The sequence below is a fragment of the Nelumbo lutea genome, chromosome 2 (genome assembly GCF_056320005.1).
Source record: "Nelumbo lutea isolate HS-2025 chromosome 2, American lotus-T2T, whole genome shotgun sequence".
Taxonomy (NCBI): domain Eukaryota; kingdom Viridiplantae; phylum Streptophyta; class Magnoliopsida; order Proteales; family Nelumbonaceae; genus Nelumbo; species Nelumbo lutea.
In genome coordinates, this window is record NC_142685.1 from 101,610,646 (window position 1) to 101,629,984 (window position 19,339).

General features: G+C 37.9%; 1 protein-coding gene across 3 annotated transcripts in view; it reads left to right on the forward strand.

The window, feature by feature from the left end:
* Positions 1 to 3,907: 3,907 nt before the first annotated feature.
* LOC148872360 (putative NAD kinase 3) overlaps positions 3,908 to 19,339 on the forward strand; it is a 106,015-nt gene continuing 90,583 nt past the window's right edge. For 2 of the 3 annotated variants that reach the window (XM_088971720.1, XM_088971719.1), the window contains exons 1-2: positions 4,061 to 4,520; positions 8,216 to 8,384. In XM_088971720.1, the coding sequence (XP_088827846.1) occupies positions 4,494 to 4,520; positions 8,216 to 8,384 (196 nt within the window). In that variant the 5' untranslated portion in view covers positions 4,061 to 4,493. Of the gene's footprint in view, positions 4,521 to 8,215; positions 8,385 to 19,339 lie in introns of all 3 variants that reach the window. The other variant, XM_088971718.1, reaches the window with a different exon arrangement.

Below are 19,339 nucleotides of genomic sequence, written 5' to 3' on the forward strand. Positions count from 1 at the left end.
AGGACTAGTATATTTTGGTCCAAGGGACTAGCAGATGTCTTCCTTTTTATGATTTTAATTGTTTAGGCATGACTATCTATTCAATAGATAATAAATATGTCAACTTAGGTTAGGTATGACAGTGTATAGAATATACAATCATCAATGTTATGCCTTTTTTGAAAAAGGGTGGGAATCAAGGGAGAGAATATTTAAAACAAAATAATCTTATATATGATTAATAATATCTATTGTTATATACTAACAATATCATATAACACATTAGTTTGGTTAACCATCAATTTTTTCTAGGTTAACTAAAAATCGAACCGGTCCTTAAGTTTTTAAAAAATATCGAATTAAAACCAAACCAACTAGTTTAGTTAACTAGAACTTTTGATTTGGTTTAACCAGTTCGATTTGGTTTTTTAGTTTTTCTGATTTTTTATGATCACTCCTACCTCTTACAATGTTTTTTTTTACTCAAAAAACTTTGTGTTATGAGATAGGTCATTTGAAGGTTATGGTATGGGAGGGTGCTAAGGATGTTGCTACCTATTAATAGTTGATAAAGAAGAATAAAGTGTTTGTGTTCTTGGTAGGACTTAATCCTAAGTATGATATTGCACAACAACATATTCTTTCCCTTGAAAATGTAAATTTCTCTTAGACATATGCCTTTGTGTTTGGATAAGAAAATAGTAAATATTATGATGCAACATCCTAGCATTGACTGGTCGACCATTTTAGCACTATTAGATGTAGACCTAGTGGAGATAAGGGCGGTAATAAGGATAAAAAGGATTTGGTTTGTGATCATTATAATAAGCCCAAACATATCAGAGACACTTGTTGAAAAGCTTTGCCCTCACCTTATATCAACTTGGCTTATGAACAAGAAGGGAAATGCCAATATGGTAGTGATAGGTGACTCCTTAGATTCCCCTTCTTTAGCAACCTTTGAGTTTATTATAGCAATAGCAATTAAGGCTAAATTGGAGTATGAACAGTATATGAATTAGCAAGACATTGATAATTCTAGTTCATCTCAAAGAGGACAACATGAGTATAGGCAATTTTGGGACTAGACATACCACTTCTTTTGCTCATATTAGTGGTTCATATGCCATTGCCAACTAATTTTCTACTTCAAGTAAGGAGGGACCCCCCTAGGTTATAGACTTAGGAGCCTTTGAGCATATGGCCAATGTTTTTACTTTATTTTCTTTTTATTAGTTGTGCTCTAGTAGAAACAAAGTTTTTACTATAAATGGTTCCCATGTTCCCATAGCAAGGAAGGGGTCTATTACATTTTGTTTTGCATGTTCCTAGATTATATACTAATCTCTTATCTATTAGTAGATTGACAAAGAGTTTGAATTGTTCAATAACCTTTCTTCTTGGTCATTGTGTTTCAGAATTTGAGGTTAAGGAGGACAATTGAAAATGGCCATGAGGTGAATGGAGTATACCTTTTGGATGTGCTTTCGAGTTATTAGAGTCATAATGCTAGTAATAAGAATAATGTGTTAAAGTCTGTGTATCAGCACATGCTATGGTATAATCGCTTAGATCATTTGTCTTTTAGTTATTTATGTTTCCAAAATTGGTTGTTTATTATGTTGTCCAACACCTGTATGCATGTGTAAGTCCCATGCATGTGCATGTATGCAAGTTCCTTGAGTTTTCGTGTTTCTTTATGGTTTGTGACTTCCCTTTTTGCTTAATACTTTAGATGGTGAGGTAGTGAACGATGTCGGAAGGTATAAGAGGTTAGTGGAACACCTATTATACTTGCATATGAAATGTCCATATATATCCTATGTAGTTAGTACATGCATGCACCACATGCTCAACATTGGCCAACAATTGGTAGGATTCTTGCCAACCTAAAAATACATTTAGGTAAAGATATATTGTTTATAAATCATTGACATATGAAATTGGAGGCTTATATAAATATAGATTAGGTGGGATGTTTAGATGATAGGAGATTTACAATAGGTTTTTACATCTTTGCTAGAGAGGTAACACGGTTTCATCGAAGAGTAAGAAGCATTCTCCTGAAGTAAATCAAGCTGCCAATTGGTTCATGAAGCTCAATTGTCTTTCAATGGTGTAGTTTTTATTGATCTATGTAAGCTTTATTTTCCTTTAGCTTTCATTTGTTCATGTGAACTTTGGGGATGTGCTACTCCTTGTCTTGTGTAGCTCCCTTTGGTCTTCATCAAAAGAGGAAAAAAGAGAGTAAGAAGCATTTTGTAATGGATAGATCGAGTAAAGATGTACAATGCAAGTCCATGGCTTATAATGTCTCCACTACTTTGGATTTGGTCTCTCTTGGGTGAGCTTGTGGTTGTTGCATAGGAGTTTATGATGTTGTATTGCATTAATCAAGTCGCATACAACATTGCCCATAATCTAGTTTAACATGATGGGACAAAGCATATAGAGGTAGAAAGGCACTTTATAAAAGGGGGGGGGGGTGCTATCACAAGGCATATTGCCTACTTTATGTTTCATATGATTTTAAACTAACCAATGTATTCACCAACTTCATGGGGAGTGTTAAGGATTTGTTGTGTTTTTATTTATTTGTTATTAGTTGCTGTTATTGGGCTAAGGCCCATTAATTTAGTATTCGTTTTAGGTTCTAATATTGTTAAGGGCATATTAGGCATTATATTCATTTTTTATTATTGAATATTTGAATATACAAGTTAATGGGTAAAATATCATTTGGAATTTCTTTTCTACCCTCTATGTTTAACAAAAAAAAAAAAAAATCAGAATTCTTGTAAAGTGTTTAATCAAGATTTTCCAACCAATCACTGTAAAGACTAACACAATGTAATTTCTTTTCATTGGTTCATATACACTTTAAAAACATTCAAGATGTTAACTATGGCATGCCATTTTTATCATTGATTCATGTTTTTGCTTCACGATCCATACCAAAATAATGGAAGTAGGATGTTTTGGTTTATCGTCAGTTCATTGGTTCACGTTTTTTTGGGTAAATTACAAACTTCCCCTGTACAAAGGGGTTAGTGATATAAATACTCCTATTATTAGAGTTCCGTCAGTTAACTTTGAAATAGATTCTCATTCAATTATTTAATTTTTTGTTAATTCTCAAACTAATATTTTCTTATTTATTTGAAAGATTTATTAATCAAGAATTTAATTTTTTTTTCTTTTCATGCAAATGAAATGATTTTTGTTATTTTAGTTGATTTCGTTTAGAGAAAATAGAGATACTTTTGATCAATTAAGGTTTAAGAGAAAAGGGTAAAGAAAAGAAAATAAAAAAAATTCAGATGAGTATTTTAATAATTTAATTCATTCCGTCATCTGATTTAACGGTTAGGGGATATTTGTTGAAAAGTGCAAGTTTAGGAAGTCTTTGCAAAATGAAAAATGAAAGTTCGGAGGTATTACTTTTTGTCACCACACCATAATACAAAGGGTCTTTCTTAGTTTACCGTTTTGATATTTTGGTTTATTGAAAAATATGGAAGTAGGAGCTGGAAAATTTCTTGCTTTCTAGCATATCCAAATCCGTGGAAAGTTGGCTGGAGCTTTCATCGTGGGTGGCTACGATCACCTTATCGCCTTCATAAATGGATGGATGTTATAGGTCTCAGCTGTAACGTGTCATACAAAGAGAGAACCCTATTGGCAGCCCAGGCTGCCTAACGTGGACAGCAAGTTTTCTTGAATCCCGAGTTCCGACTCATGAGATGGGCCAATCCGGACATACAAGCCCGGCCCCACAAAAGGAGTTGTTTGGATAAACCTGTCCCAAATGCTTAATTACCCACTAATAGCCTTTCAAGTTCCAACAGCAAAACGTATCTTTCTTGGATTGCCAAAAGTCTTCCGACTTTCCGAGGTCCTTTTCTCCTCTCCTCTTTTATACGGAATCGGCTTTCGTCAGCGCAACTCCCGTTCGAGCACCCTTTTTTACACTTCTTTCTCTAATATCTTGATACCAATCTCACGGCTAAAAAGCGTCCAACAACGAGTGACTGTCCCTTCGTTGGATCATATTCGTGCCAATCTGCCAACGTCTCTCTTTGAACACCGAATCGTTCAACAGATAAGAGATGGGGACAAAGATTATCGATTTGGCGTTTGACTGTTGGCTGTAGAAAGCTCGGAGTGAAGAAACAGAGATTGGTCGGGTTGAGATCGTTGACTGAATGCATATGACGAACCAGCAGCACACGTCTACTCCTCTCGCTTCACCGTTTGATCGCCTGACTGGGGCCTACCGAATCCCTCTTCTGTTCTCTTCTCTCTGTCACTCGCTAATCCATAATCAAGCCAAGCATTTTTTAATTGAAAATTTTAATACCATATATCTCCTCTTTCACCAACCCCCTCCCCCTTCCTCTAATTGAAGCAGACCCAATTCCAGCTGCAAATACCATTCGAGTGCCTGGTCATAATCTGAGACGGTTTTGAAGGCTCGAAAGATCTCTCTCGCTCTGTCTCTCTGTGCCTTCGCCATGTCTCCAAGAGAGGTCACTTCAAATGTACGATCTGCTATCTCCATGGTGTTTAATTTCAATTACAGATAATTCGTTCATTTGTTGTTTGATTGAGATTTGGTTAAGTTGTTGATTTCCTTTTGTATCAGAACTGTTCTTTCTTTGGGTATGATCGTCTAGGAATTGTTAGTTATGGTGTTTGATTGGTTTGATGAGCTGAGGTTTTGATATATTTGTGGTAGTCTTATCTGTAATTCTTTAGTAATTGTCCAGATTCATTTGGAAATGGTTTTTGCTTATTTTGTTCTAGGAATATAGTTTGGACTTTGGACAACTATAGTTGATCATATAAAGTAGGTGTGGTTTTGGAATTTCACCCTTCAAACTGGTCATACCAGTTGAGGAATTTTAGCTGTTAAATAGGTTAAACTGTAAAGTGGTAAGTTACAGGGCCTGGCAAATCACAAATGTTTTGAAGAAATAATGTTTGTTTAATATCATTACCTACTAAGGGAGGATAAAAGTTTAATTAGCTACTGCTCAAGTTTAAGCTGAATCAAATAAATTATGGGATTGCATCAAGTTCATTCTATTGGTTCGAAAGGGTAATGTGGGTTTAGTTTTATAGGAAGTTTCATGTCATTAAATATTGAAATATTAGGCAGAGAGCATTTACTGCTGCTCACCTACTCTTATCTGGACATGCCATCTGTCCTTATATAGGAACTAAGAAAAATGTCCTTTTTTGGTTTGGTAGAATATAAACGTGATAGTTAATTTCTGCTCAGCCGATATCTTTGCATCATAAATGGGTAACAAATGGAATCTACTGCACTGGATATTGCCACATTAGTTTACAATTTGTAAAACTAAATATTTGTGAGGCTTGATCTACTAACTTAGTAAATTTTCTTTTTGTAACATGCCATTTTTATTTTCATTGAAGGTATGATTTTTTTTTTTTTTGCCAAACTTAGTCCAGGTCCAATGCTAAAAGTGCATGGGAGGTATCTTATCTGCATTGTATATTTGAACTTATTAAACAATCTCATCCATTTGTATCTATATCAAAGTTTTTTCATTAGTCTGTCCTCCCCATGAAGAGTTTGTTTGAAACTTGGTAGACTTTGTTACTCTGTCAATTTAGCTTATTGCCATTTGGTCATCACCACTATATTTTGCATTTACAATCTTATAAACCTAAATAATTTGATTGCAACTTTCTTTCTGTTCTTAACTTTCTCCCTTTTGCTGTTTATAGAGTGTTTTAAATGACACATGTCAAATTTCTTTGATAATGAATTGAGATATTACCCAATTAGAGGGAGGGTTTTGTGGTTGGCCATTCTAACTTTCTAAGGGCTATTTGCAATTAATGCAGTAAGTAGGATAGAAACAGATGGGTAGATAGATAGATACAGTAACAGGGGAAGCACATATGTTTTTGCATGTGTGTTTATATTTGAACTGGATAGATAAGAGATTGATCAAGAGTACTTACTTTTGTGTGCAATGAAGGTAAGATTTCTTTCAGTCAGTGTTTGGTTAGTATTGTGTTTACTAAAATGTCCTGACGATGCTTCAATTGTTTGCAGTAAAGGTAAGGTTAATCTTGATGATGTATCAAAGGGCCTTGAGTAAAAATTCCCTTTTTATGGGTCCTTAATTTTAAATGGCACAATTACATCCATTTAGCTATGCTGATATTGGTGCACCCATGCCTATTTACGTGAAATGAAGTTTTAAGAGAGCCAATTCAGTAAAGGACCTTGGTAATATTTCAATTACTAAATTGCTTAGCTGCATATTCCTCAAGATTAAATTTAATAGTATTGATATAACTTATTTTTGTTCTTTTCCTTCTTTGTGGTTGCTATTGGTTTTAAGTTCTTGTTTATTCATCAAAGAGATAGATTTTCTTTTAAAGAAAATGGATCTGGAAACAAGAACACAAAAGGTGAAAAGGAAAATGATAACATATATTCATCTGAAGTCTATTCTAAATCTGTTAAAGAACTCTGCCTGTGACTATCAAGTTAAAGCTGTAAGATAGCCAGGGACTATGCTTTTAATAACTTGTAAGAACATATTCTCTGTCATTATGAACTGGGCATTGATTTTAAGGGCTTAAAAAGGATATGAAAAGGATAGATATTGAGATAGAATTAGATATTGTAGATCATTGATTGTGTATCTATTTGTAACACTTTCTGTAAATTGTATGTTTTTTGGGGATCCTTTACCCAGCGTTATGTTATCAACGCAGCGAAGTTATGACTTGTTGTTTAGGCCTCTCTAGTCAATGCAATGACTAGTTGGTGCCTAGGTGCTGATTTGTCATGTTGGATAGGCCAGGAGAGGGAAGCCTTTGTTTTCTAAAGGAAGAATGCAACTTGATTAGTAACTCTGTACCAACAAAACACTAATCGGAAGATAAAAATAGTTCAACTGCCTTCATTTATTTTATGTATTTTTTTCCTAATTTATATACCATCATCCAATTATGTTCCATCACTAATATTTAAAGCATCACAATGAACATAACAAACTGAAATAAAGATTTAAAATGACTTTGTAGTTGACTAGTTGATTCTTAGCCATACTAGGCTACCACATCATCAGTATTGACTGACTAGTCAGTGATGCAGTCAGTCTGGCCCTCAACTGGCTAGTTGGTTGACTAGTCCGTCAATGACTAGTTGGCACCTTGATAACTTGGCTTTATCTAATAGGACCCAATCTTGCTACTTGTAATAATTTTGCTTTTGATATTTATTATTTAAAAGAGTCACCTACTTACTAATAAAAAAGGAGGAAAGTTCACCGTATTTCTCCATCCCACAGACTGATATATAATTTATAATGTTGCCCAAAACATTTGGTGCCTATCTGTCCCTTGTTTAGCCAGACCATCCACCATCCCAGTAGCTAAGCAAGGAGTTACTAGGGAGGCTTTGTTTTGGGCCTGTTTGCAAGTTTTTGTTTTTTTTTTTTTGTTTTTTTCCATCCATTTTGTGGGTGGTAAGCCTGTAATCTTTTCAATTATCTAATGACAGTTACCATTTCCTATAAAAAAAAAGTTCACCGTATTTTGTACTTATAAATAGGTGATAAAATGAGCTATAAAGGTTGTGACCAGGGTAAGAGATTGTAATTGTAGGATTATGGAGCTACTGATTCAAAATAAAATTGTGCCTTCGAAGATGTTGGGGGCCTTCTGATGATGGATATGCATTGTTATGTTGGTTACTTTCTAAGGAATAATTTTGATAATAATAAATTCAGTATGATATTCATGGTGAAGCATGGGGACTTTACTAACTGCCATAAACTATGAAACATATTAGGATGCACAGTGACAGAGGCTGCATTACTTATATTGGTATTGTTTTAAAATAGTGAGTCCTGAAAAGTATTTATTGGGACTTTGGTTATGTGGTACATCATTGTTCCAATTAATTGGTGGAGAAAATTTTCAGTGTCTGATTTATCATGTGTCACGTGTTCTGTTGTCGTAAGAATGTGTCATTTCCTCACAAGTCAATGCACTGTAAAAATATTCAGAACCACTTTTTTTTTTGGTACTCCTCTTTAAATTACTTTCTGGTCCCATGTCATTTTCTGGTTTTGGATGGATTGTTGAAGTTATTGCTGCTCCAAAAATGATAACGTAGTGAAATTGCAAGATTATTTTGTTTCATAGCAAGCATCTTGTCATGCTTCAGAGCTTTTAATGACAGGATTTCTGTGGACAAGGGAGTTCCAGTGGGACATTTTCACATCCAGAGAATGGTTACAGGGATTCATCTTCTGCCTCCGATTCAGAAAAGGTAGTTTTGGAGTTCCTTCAACAGACATCTGTGAAGGGAATGGATGAACACCTTGTTGAGTTTTCAGAGGCTTTGAGAAGTAAGACAACTTATCTTTTAGAACTATTTTAGATCTTGTGAAGATCTCTTCTGAATTTAGAGTGGTGCTTTTTTCTCATAGTCATTGGGGAAATTAGATCAATTGTACTTAGTGAAAAATTGTTATGCACGTATTGAGGATAAGTATGGGACTTTGGTTTGCGAGTTTATAAAAAAGCTCTCTACAATGTTCCAGTTTATAATATCTGTCTGAAATTTTTGACTATCTTTTGTTGTCTGTTACCTTTTACAAAAATCTAAACTAAGGGAAATGGGGAAATGTTTTGGGCTTTATATTGGTAAGAAAGATGATTCTCTTAAAGTCTTAATAGATTGCTCAGTTTATGGAATAATAGGTTCAACTTTACAGGGTGCAAAACACTTTTCTATCCCTTAAATACAAATCATATTAACTGGAGTGTTAATAAAGGAAGCTAACTTACAGCTAGTGGTATCTTATTTAATATTATTTCCCACCTGGAAGTTCGTAGCTTTAGGTTCTTTTTCATACAATTTCTGTTTCATGAACTGATGAGTTTATGCAGGGAACTGTAATCTGATTAATAATTAGAGACATTCTGGAATGGACAACTGATTAATTTAAACTAACCTGATAGACACAATATACTAGGTTTAGTTAATATGATTTCAACTCAATATACATTTTAGTGTCTTTGTAGCACTTTGGGATCAAAGGGGAGCTCTTTGATTTCTATTAAGGGCGGTTTGGATTGGACAAAGTTTTGGAACCTCTAGTAGGAGTGGTTGAAGTTTCACTCCTCCCATCTTGTCGGGTCCTATGAAACCCTAATTTTGGGTGGTTGAAGAGTTGTTCTTTGTTTGGAGTAGAAAATCTAGCTTAGTAAACCCTAATTTCATTTTCGTTTGCATTCACTCAATAGATCAAACTAAAGGAGAAACCAAATATCCCGTAGATTATGGGTTTGGACATGCGGGCCAGTGGAGACTCTGTTGGGGGCAGTTACCATTGTGAAATTGGATGGAGCCAATTATTTAGCTTGGTCTTAGTCAATTAAAATACATGTGTGTAGTAGAGGGAAATGGGGTTACGTTTTTGGGAGCAAGAAGAAACCAACGAAGGATGACCCTACCTATGAAAGGTGGATGCAGGAAAACTACATAGTAGTGGGTTGGTTAGTGAATTCTATGCAGCCACATATTAGTCAACACTACCCGTGGATGGAAACTCCAAAGAAAGTGTGGGATAGTGTCACAAAGACATACTCCCGATAGCTGAATGTTGCTTGGGCCTACAATAGTACAAATTGAAGAATGATGTGAATAACTTAAGACAAGGGAGAGTCCCTTAGTTGTCTATTTCTCCATGTTGAAATCTCTTTGGCAGGAGATTGATTTAATGGAGACTGTTGTTGGGGGTTGTACAAAGGATGTAAAAGAACATAGGAAGTTGGTGGAAAGAAATTGGGTCTTTGAGTTCCTCACTAGACTCAACTTGGAGTATGATGTTGTGAGGCAGAATGTTTTGGCAAAGGATGAGGTTACTTTGTCTTAGGCTTATGCTATGGTGAGTAGTGAGGAGAAGAAAAGATAGGCTCAGTTTGTAAAGCCGCAGGTTGATCACTATGCTAATGCTAGGGTGAAGCCAAAGGTCAACACTAGGAAGAAAAATGTTATCTATGAGTATTGCAAGAAGCCTAAACATACTAATGGCACCCGTTGGAAGTTGCACTCAGAGCTCATTCCTACTAGACTCAAGAATGGAAATAGTGGAAAGAGGATTGGGAATGGAAAAGGTGGAAATGCAAATGTAGCAACCTCCTCACAGAATGAATAAGGGTAGAGTGGTGAGAAATCAGTGGGAGTGCAACTTGTAGCCGCCAGGGCTGAGTATGAGAAGTATGTCTAAATAATCAATCATCTAGAGTCTACTACTACAACATCTACTTCTTCAAAGACAGTTCCTTCCTCTGTGTATGCACACCCAGATATTCGTGTCATTGCAAATCATGCTATTATTTATGGTACTCATAAAATCTCTTGGGTAATTGATTCGGGTTCCTCTAACCATATAACCAGTGTTTCACATTTATTCACCTCTTACCAACTCCTTTCTGGATGGGACAAGATATTCCCTTGCTGATGGCTCCTTTGCCCCTATCACGGAAAAGGGAGACATTAAGACCTCACATGCCGTGACCTTATTATTTGCTCTTTATGTACCTAAACTTAATATCAAATTGCTTTCAATTAGTAATTTAACTAAATCCCTGAATTGTAGTGTGACCTTTTTCCCTTCATATTATGTTTCTCAAGACATGAAATCTTAGAAGGTGATTGAGAGTGGCCATGAGGCGAATGAGATCTATTTGTTGGACATGCCTGAGCAGAGCCAAGTACAACCTCAGAGAACTGCATCTATTTAAGAATCCACTAGTTGTATTATGTTATGTCATAGCCATTTGGGTCATTTGTCTTTCTCTTCATTGAGTCAGTTGTTTCCAGAACTATTTAAAGGAATAAGTTTGTCGAATCTGCATTGTGAATCTTGTGAGTTTTCAAAGCATTGTAAGGACAATTATCCTTCAAGTAATAAAAGATAAACTGTTCATTTTAATATTGTTAACTCTGATGTGTGAGGGCCTTACCATTTATCCTGTATGGGTAGCTATAGATATTTCTTCATGTTTACTGAAGGGATAGGATATCCATCGCATGGACGCCCAAAGATTGCGGAATAAGGGGGCGAATTTCAAAAATTTTTCTCTCACTTCAACTGGGAATCGAATTCCCTATTTAGAAAATCATATTTTCAAGGATCTTTCTTGAACCATAAACTGAACCAGATCTGAACCAAAAGGAGTAGGGAGAGATAATACATGATATGGAGAAGCAGTATCTCCCAATGGAGGTGTTCACTCCCAAGGAAGGATCCAAAATCTGCTCCCACTGAATATGGCGCAGTGCAGGGTGGAGCAGAATTAGCATTATTCTTCCAAAAGAACTTGACCCTTTGCAAGAATCAACTGGATGGCTTGTGAATACAACTCCCACCAATCTTTTCTCCAAAAGATTGGTATCAAGATCAAATCTTGAGTTTTCTCAAGAATTGGAGATCGAACTGCTGGAGGCGGTGGCTGCAGGAAGGAGGCGACAAGAGAGTATTTGCAAGGTGCAAAATTCTCTCCTCTAGTAATCTCAGCTTTGAAGACAAGGGTCTCTGGATTGCATGTCTAAATGCTACTGCCCCCTCCTCCTTTTATAATCTCAAAGGGATCAGCTCCTAATCCCATTAGGAATTGCTAACCCAAATCATATTTGGATTAGAAATCCCTTTAAAATAAGGGATAATCCTTATCTTATCTGTAGATTAGATCAGCCAACACCTAATCTAATTAGGAAGTTTCCAAATCTAAATCTCATTTAGATCTTGGACTCTCTGAGTGGATAGGGTGTGGGCCCAATCCTATCAGCTGATCTTATCTCAGAATTCGCCCCTTAAACACTAATCAAATTAGCCCAGTTCGAAATGGGCTTAAGGCCCATTTAGGGTTTTGTATTCATTAAGCCTTCCAAAATGTTGCCAAGTTGGGCTTCCTTGTATGGCGTGGGACCCAAACATTGATCTACACATCAGCCACATGGGTTCAGCCCAGCCTTTGTTACAAGGCCTGGCCGAATACACTGTTATGGACAGTGCACCCCCTGAAACCCATCAGATGGGCTCTATGGGCCCAACACTTACCCTAAGTGGTCCCTGGGTCAAGCCACCTTGTAACACCCAGGGACTGTGGGCAGATGCAAGATTGGCCCATAAGGTACACTTAACCTCTCAGCCCATAATGATCATACACTGCCCGACAAGAGATGACCTCTCCCTCGGCTGCAAGGAACAGTGTTGCACTCTCTCAAATATGGATCCCGGGAATTAAAACCTTTTGCAAACATTTTAGAAACCATAATATATATATATATATTTATATCTCATATAAAATATACTTTGCAAAACAAATCTCAGCGGTTGAAATCGGCTGCCGTCAGTCTTGGTTTCCAACAGTGAGAGCGCATCCCCGATCATTACCTTTGTCTGACAAAGGGGCTGATCCTATCACTATGATCACCCACTCAGATGAATTCTCGGATTGTCCCAACATACCCAGGTTTTGACCCCCGCTAAGGATCTCACTGATTGGTACATCAAAGACACCCCAATCCGACACCTAGTGCAGTATCATAATCGAGTCTAGGGGTTGGGTGTAACTTTCCAGTTTTGCCCATCAATCTCCAAGGTCCAGGGCAATACTGGAAATCTGGTCCAGTTCAAAGATTCAATTAATCCCACACTATGTGTGCCTAGGGTCTCACCCTGGTAGCTTAGACAAGCCACCCCAACCGACTTGGTGGCACCACAGTGTTAGCCTTGTCAGGATAGGTCTCCCCAGACCGACCCACTGGCTGTGAACATTCTAAACTAACACGAGTCTCATTAAGTGTCCAGTTTAAGGGTATTACACAGAAACATACCAAGGGAACATGAATCAAATATGCACTTTTATTCATTTACAATAAACTCATAAAGTACATCATTTTGATTGAAGCTAAGGGCATACAAAACAGTCTAACAATTGATGACTTTTCACGATATACCTGGATTTACCTTATGCGCTCTCGTGCTGAAGTGCCTAAACTTGTGCAATAGTTTCATGAAAATATACTCAGTTTGATACCCGCATCAAAATATTCTGTTCAGACAATGCTAAGGATTATTTTTGAGAAGGACCTTACCTCTTACCTTGAGAACTTTGGGGTTGTTCATTAGAGTTCTTGTGCTCATACTCCACAGCAAAATGGAGTAACGGAGAGGAAAAATAGACATATTATGGAAGTTGCAAGGAATTTTCTTTTTGTTACCATGTTCCTATGATGTTTTGGGGTGATGTAGTTTTAACAACCACTTATCTTATTAACTATATGCCTTCTCGTGTCTTTTTGGAGTCCTCTTTCCTAGTGTTGATGTTTTCTCCATCCCTTTATGTGATTTTTGGTTGCACTTGCTATGTCCACACTCCCAATTCCAAGAGACATAAGTTTGAAACCAAGGCTTAAAAGTGTATCTTCCTTGGTTGTGCCTCCACACAGAAGGGGTATTGTTATTTTGATCCCATTAGTGGCACCTAGTTTGTTTCCATGGATGTCACCTTTATAGAGTCAATCCCATTTTATAGTCATCCTTCTAAGGGGGAGAGATCTCTTGAATCATTTTCTTCATCCCTTCCTTTGCTAGTTTTAGTTGAGTCTTATGTCGAGCCCTCCACAGTTACCCCCACTTTCGTGGAGGGATCCTCTCTTTTGAGGTCTTCCATTCCTGCTCCCCCCCTCCAACTAGTCCTCCGGTTTTTACCACCCATCCTATTCTCCAGAGTTGATACTAGTGGAAAGGGTTAAGGCAGACATAGGTTGATCCTACATCTCCAGTTGAGTCTCAGGTGCTTCCAATTACCGAAGAGAGGATAGGTCTGGCATCTCTACCACCGACACCCTCGTTTCCAGATCTTAACCTACCTATTTGCTTTGATAATGGGTAAGATGAAATGTACAACTCACTGCATTTCCAAACACCTATCTTATAGCTTGTTGTCCCCATCCTACTATTCCTTTCTGGCCTCCATTTCTTCTCAACTCATCTCAAAGTCAGTGACTGAAGCCTTAGCCAAAGTAGGGTGGAGGGATGCTATGAGGATTGAAATAGAAGCACTTCATAAAAATAATACCTGGGATATTGTTGACTTGCTAGATAGGGAGGAACTCGTTGGGTGCAAGTGGGTTTACATTACCAAATATCATGCAGATGGGTTAATTGAGAGATATAAGGCATGTCTTGTTGCCAAGGGATATACCCAAGTGTATATGGGATAAATTACACTGAGACATTTTCTCCAGTTGCTAAATTGACTTCTATGAATGTTCTTTTATCCTTAGCAGTGAGTTGTGATTGGCCTCTTTATCAGTTTGATGTTGAGAATGCATTCCTGAATGGCGATCTCATTGAAGAAGTATGTATGTCCTTTTCCCTGGTATATATAGTAAGGAGATGCAAGGTAAGGTGTGCAGATTGAAGAAGTCACTTTATGGCCTAAAACAATCTCTACGTGCTTGGTTTGACAAGTTTAGGACTTCTATTATTCAATTCGGCTACATTCAGACTGAATTAGATCATACCCTCTTTGTTAAGAGGAGAAATACTCTGGTTACATTTCTTATCATTAATGTGGATGATATTGTTATTACTAGCAATGATATAGAAAATGTTAATGATCTCAAGAAGTTCCTCAATTCTTAATTTGAGATTAAAAGGGGAGTTGTGGTATTTTCTTGGCATTGAGGTTGCTAGGTCCAAAGAAGGTATCTTTATTTCTCAGCGGAAGTATGTGTTGGATCTTCTTACTGAGATAGGAAAACTTGGTGCTAAATTTACCTCCACCACTATTGATGTGAATTATAAAACTCTCAGCTAATGATGGAGAACTTTTAGCTGACAAGGAGTGTTTTAGAGGTTACGAGGGAAACTTCTTTATCCATGTATGACTTGTCTAGGCATTTCATATGCTATGAGTGCAATCAGCCAGCTCATGCATGCTCCCAGAGACACTCATATGGCTGCTTTAGAAAGGGTTAGGGTGCTATGTTATCTTAAGGGAACTCCTAGGAAGGGTATACTATTTGCTAAATGTGGCCGTATGAAGGTAAAAGCATATACAAGTGCTGATTGGGCAGGTAATGTTGATGATGGTCTACATCATGATATTGTGCTATGGTAGCTCGGAATATTGTTTCCTAGAGAAGTAAAAAGCAGTTAGTGGTTGCTAAATCTTCAATGAGGCAAAGTATAGGGCTGTGGCCTATGGGGTTTCTGAGTTGTTATTGGCTTAGATCTCTCCTTGATGAGATGGGTGTTTCATGTGACAAGCCATTGATGTTATATTGTGATAAATAGTTTTCTATTAACATTGCTCACAATCCAGTTCAGCATGATAGAACTAAGCACATTGAGGTAGACAGAGACTTTATATGGGAGAGAGTGGTTATAGGAGAGGTGTGCCTTTCTTTCCTTGCATAAGAAGAGCAACTAGCAGACTTTTGTAGAGAAGATGGGCCGAATGGCCCATAGGCTGTTATTCTTTCTTACTATTTATGTTCCTTTCTGTAATGGGCCTTATTCTGGGCCCATCCTCTTCTATGTTATGTTCTTGTAATTTCTTGCCCAACCAAGGCCCCCCCCCCTATAATTATTCAAAACTAACTTAATGAAATAGTGTTAGGGTGTTAGAGGGAGAGTGAAGTTCGAACCTCTCATACTCTTACCCTCTTTGCTGCCATCTCCCTCTTCATCTTCTACTCAATAGAAGCAATATTCTCTGCAGTTTTTGATTCCTTTTGATTTCTACATCTATCCTAAACAATCCCACACTCTCAAGGACTGCTTTTCTTCTTGGTATTAAAGCCAAGTTTGAACTTGGCTTGGCTCTCATGTGGGTGTAGTCCAGTCGACTGCATGAGGGTGTTCTAGGGCTGGAAGCTTCAGCTTGTTCGCCTGATTCTTGGAGGTCATTGGAGGGTACCCAAGACTTTAATCTCTTGGAGAGTGGTTCGGTGACCAGGAAGAATCAGAGAAAAGGACTATTCGGTTCCTAATTTGGAGCTCAAATTAGAGATTGATGAGATTGTAAGTTGCACTCAGTTATTCCTGAGTTATAGTTTTGTTTTGGGGACTGTTGAAGTGTTCGAAGTTCCCTTGGAATTGTATAGCTGTTCGGCTGTGGTTAATTTGGTTTGACCCAGAGATTTCTGTTTGGTTGTTTTTTGGACCTGTACGGACTGCTCCTGAGGTGTTTCTCACTTGTTGACAGTGGGGTCTTTTCTGCTGCCCACACAGTGTTCGTAAAAAGGCCCCTTAATCACTACGGACTGTTTTTGCTGTTTTTAGGGCACTTGTTGGTGAGTACCTAGAATCCCTGATTGGAAAAGGTACTTCAATTGGGTGCACAATGCTTGGAGGTCCGTTGATTACTTCTTGAAGGCTGAACCAAGCCATTTAGTGTCTCGTGTAGACAACAAAGTGCTGCTGCCAGGCTTGGTTCTCACAGCATCCGTGTGTGGTTTGGCCTTGTGTATTGCTGCGTTTGAGGCTGATTTAACACAGTCCTAGCTCATCCTCATTCAGTACACTAGTAGAAGTTGATTGAATCCCTATTTGAAGTGTTTGCATGATGGACTCCTCAGAGATTGAGAGTAAGAATGTTGCTGAATTTAGACAAGTTCAGGGAACTCTGATTGATTCTTTATTGACTGTGACCACAGTTAAGTTGGATGGAACCAACTATCTGGCATTGTCACAATCGGTAAAGATTTATATATGTAGTAGAGGAAAGTGGGGGTTTATCTCCAGGAGCAAGAAGGCTCCCCCAGGGGATGATCCATCCTATGAGAAACCTATTCCCAGATTAGCCAATACTATCTATGGTTATTGGGTGGCTTGTGAACTCAATGCAGCCACAGATTAGCCAATACTATCTATGGTTGAATTCAGCAAAGGAAATCTGGGACAGTGTTGCAGAAACCTATTCCCAAAAACTAAATGTGGCTAGAGCTTGTGAATTGAGAAGTGATGTGAAAAATTTAAGGCAGGGGGAGAAATCCCTTGCTGTATACTTCTCAACCCTAAAGTCTCTATGGCAAGAAATTGATCTAATAGAAGTTGTAACTTGGGACACCACCAATGATGCAGAGACCTACAGGAGACTAGTTGAAAGAAACCGGGTGTTTGAGTTATTAACTGGACTAAACCCAGAATATGACATCACAAAACAAAATATTTTATCCAAGGAAAGTGTCTCATTGTCACAAGCGTATGCTTTGGTGAGCAGTGAAGAAAGCAGAAGGATGGTCCAGGTTCAAGGGGTTGGTATTAGTGATCACTTTGCGAATATGGGGGTTAAACCCAAAGGAGTTGTGGGGGCTCCTAGTGGCTCAAGAAAGAAAGTGGTTGTATGTGAATACTATAAGAAGCCAAAGTATACCAAAGACAAGTGCTGGAAATTACATCCCCATCTTGTTTCTATTTGGTTTCAGAAAAAACATGATAGTAGAAGGACAGAGAGTGCAAATGTGGCTGCTGGTCCAGATACTGAAGCTGAGTCTGCTTGTGCTCAGTTGGCAGCCATGAAAGCAGAGTATGAAAAGTTTGGGAAGATGATCAGTCATCTCGAGGGTGTAACTTCTTCTTCCAACCCTTTAGGAAATTCAACTCCTTCTGCATTTGCTCATTCAGGTATAAGGGCTTCTGCTAATCATGCAACCACTTCAGGTAATCTTAAGATCCCTTGGATTATTGACTCAGGTGCTTCTGATCATATGACCAACCTTTCTACTTTGTTATTTTCTTATGAATTGCTTCTTGGACGTGATAAAATCACCTTAGCCGATGGTTCTCTTGCCTCTATTTCTGGCAAAGGAACCGTCAAGGCTACAGATTCCTTGCTTCTATCTTCTGCCCTTCATGTACTTAGACTAAATACAAATTTGTTATCTGTAAGTAGTTTAACCAAGTCATTAAATTGTTGTGTAACCTTCTTTCCTTCCTACTGTGTTTTTTAGGATCTGGAGTCTCTGAAGGTGATTGGGAGTGGTCATGAGGCGAACGGAATATACTTGCTTGATACTCCGGGACAATGCCCTGATCAGCCTGGGAATGTTGCTTTTGGGTCTGTTTCTTCAGAGTCTACTAGTCGAATTATGTTGTGTCATCGTCGTTTGGGTCATCTGTCTTTTTCTGTTTTAAGTCATCTATTCCTTGAACTGTTCAAGGGAATTAGTGTATCTAGTCTTCATTGTGAATCTTGTGAGTTATCAAAGCATTGTAGAAACAATTATCCTTTGAGCAATAAAAGATCTTTTCCTTTTAATATTGTGCACTCTGATGTGTGGGGGCCTTACCACTTACCCTCTATGAGAGGCTACAAATATTTTATCTTGTTTATTGATGACTTTTCTCGGTTTACTTGGATATTCCTGATGAAATCTCGTGATGAAGTTCCAAGACTTGTAAGACAATTCCATGAATTTGTTCTAACCCAGTTTGATACCAGGATTAAAAATTTCAGATCTGACAATGCAAAAGAATATTTTGAGAAGAGCTTATCCTGCTATCTCTCTGACATGGGGGTTATTCATCAAAGTTCCTGTGTTAGGACCCCAGAACAGAACAGAGTTGCTGAAAGAAAAAATAGGCATATTGTTGAAGTTGCAAGAAGTATTTTGTTTGCCTCACATGTTCCTACAAGATTTTGGGGTGATGCTGTCCTCACTGCTACCTACCTCATAAACCGTATGCCATCTAGGGTTTTAGGGTTTAAGTCTCCCTTCAATCTTCTTCATCCGGACAATGACCTTTTTCTTATTCCTCTTCGTGTCTTTGGCTGCACTTGTTATGTACACTTTCCAAGTGTCCAAAGACATAAATTTGAACCAAAAGCCCACAAGTGTATCTTCCTTGGTTATTCCCCCACACAGAAGGGTTACTGTTGTTTTGATCCAAAGACTGGCACTCGATATGTCTCAATGGATGTCACATTTGATGAGTTTTCTCCCTTTTATGGTTCCTCTCTGGAAGGACATTGTCCACTGGGGGAGGGATTATTATAAGTGTTTGCTCTTCCTCTCCCTGTCCCAGTTGAGTCTTTTGATGAGTCCGCGTCTTCTTCAAATGAATCAAGGGAGGGCCAGTCATTCCATTCTCCTTGTCCCAGTGTTCTTCCCTCTTTAACTCCTCGTCCTATCCTCAATCCCGAGGTGTATCAAAGGCAAAGATTCAGAAATGAGCAGGTTGTTTCCCTTACAACACATGAGCCTCATGCACTTCCAGTCACAGATGAGACAACAGGTACTGTTTCAACCCCTTTGGAGCCATCTTTCCCTGAC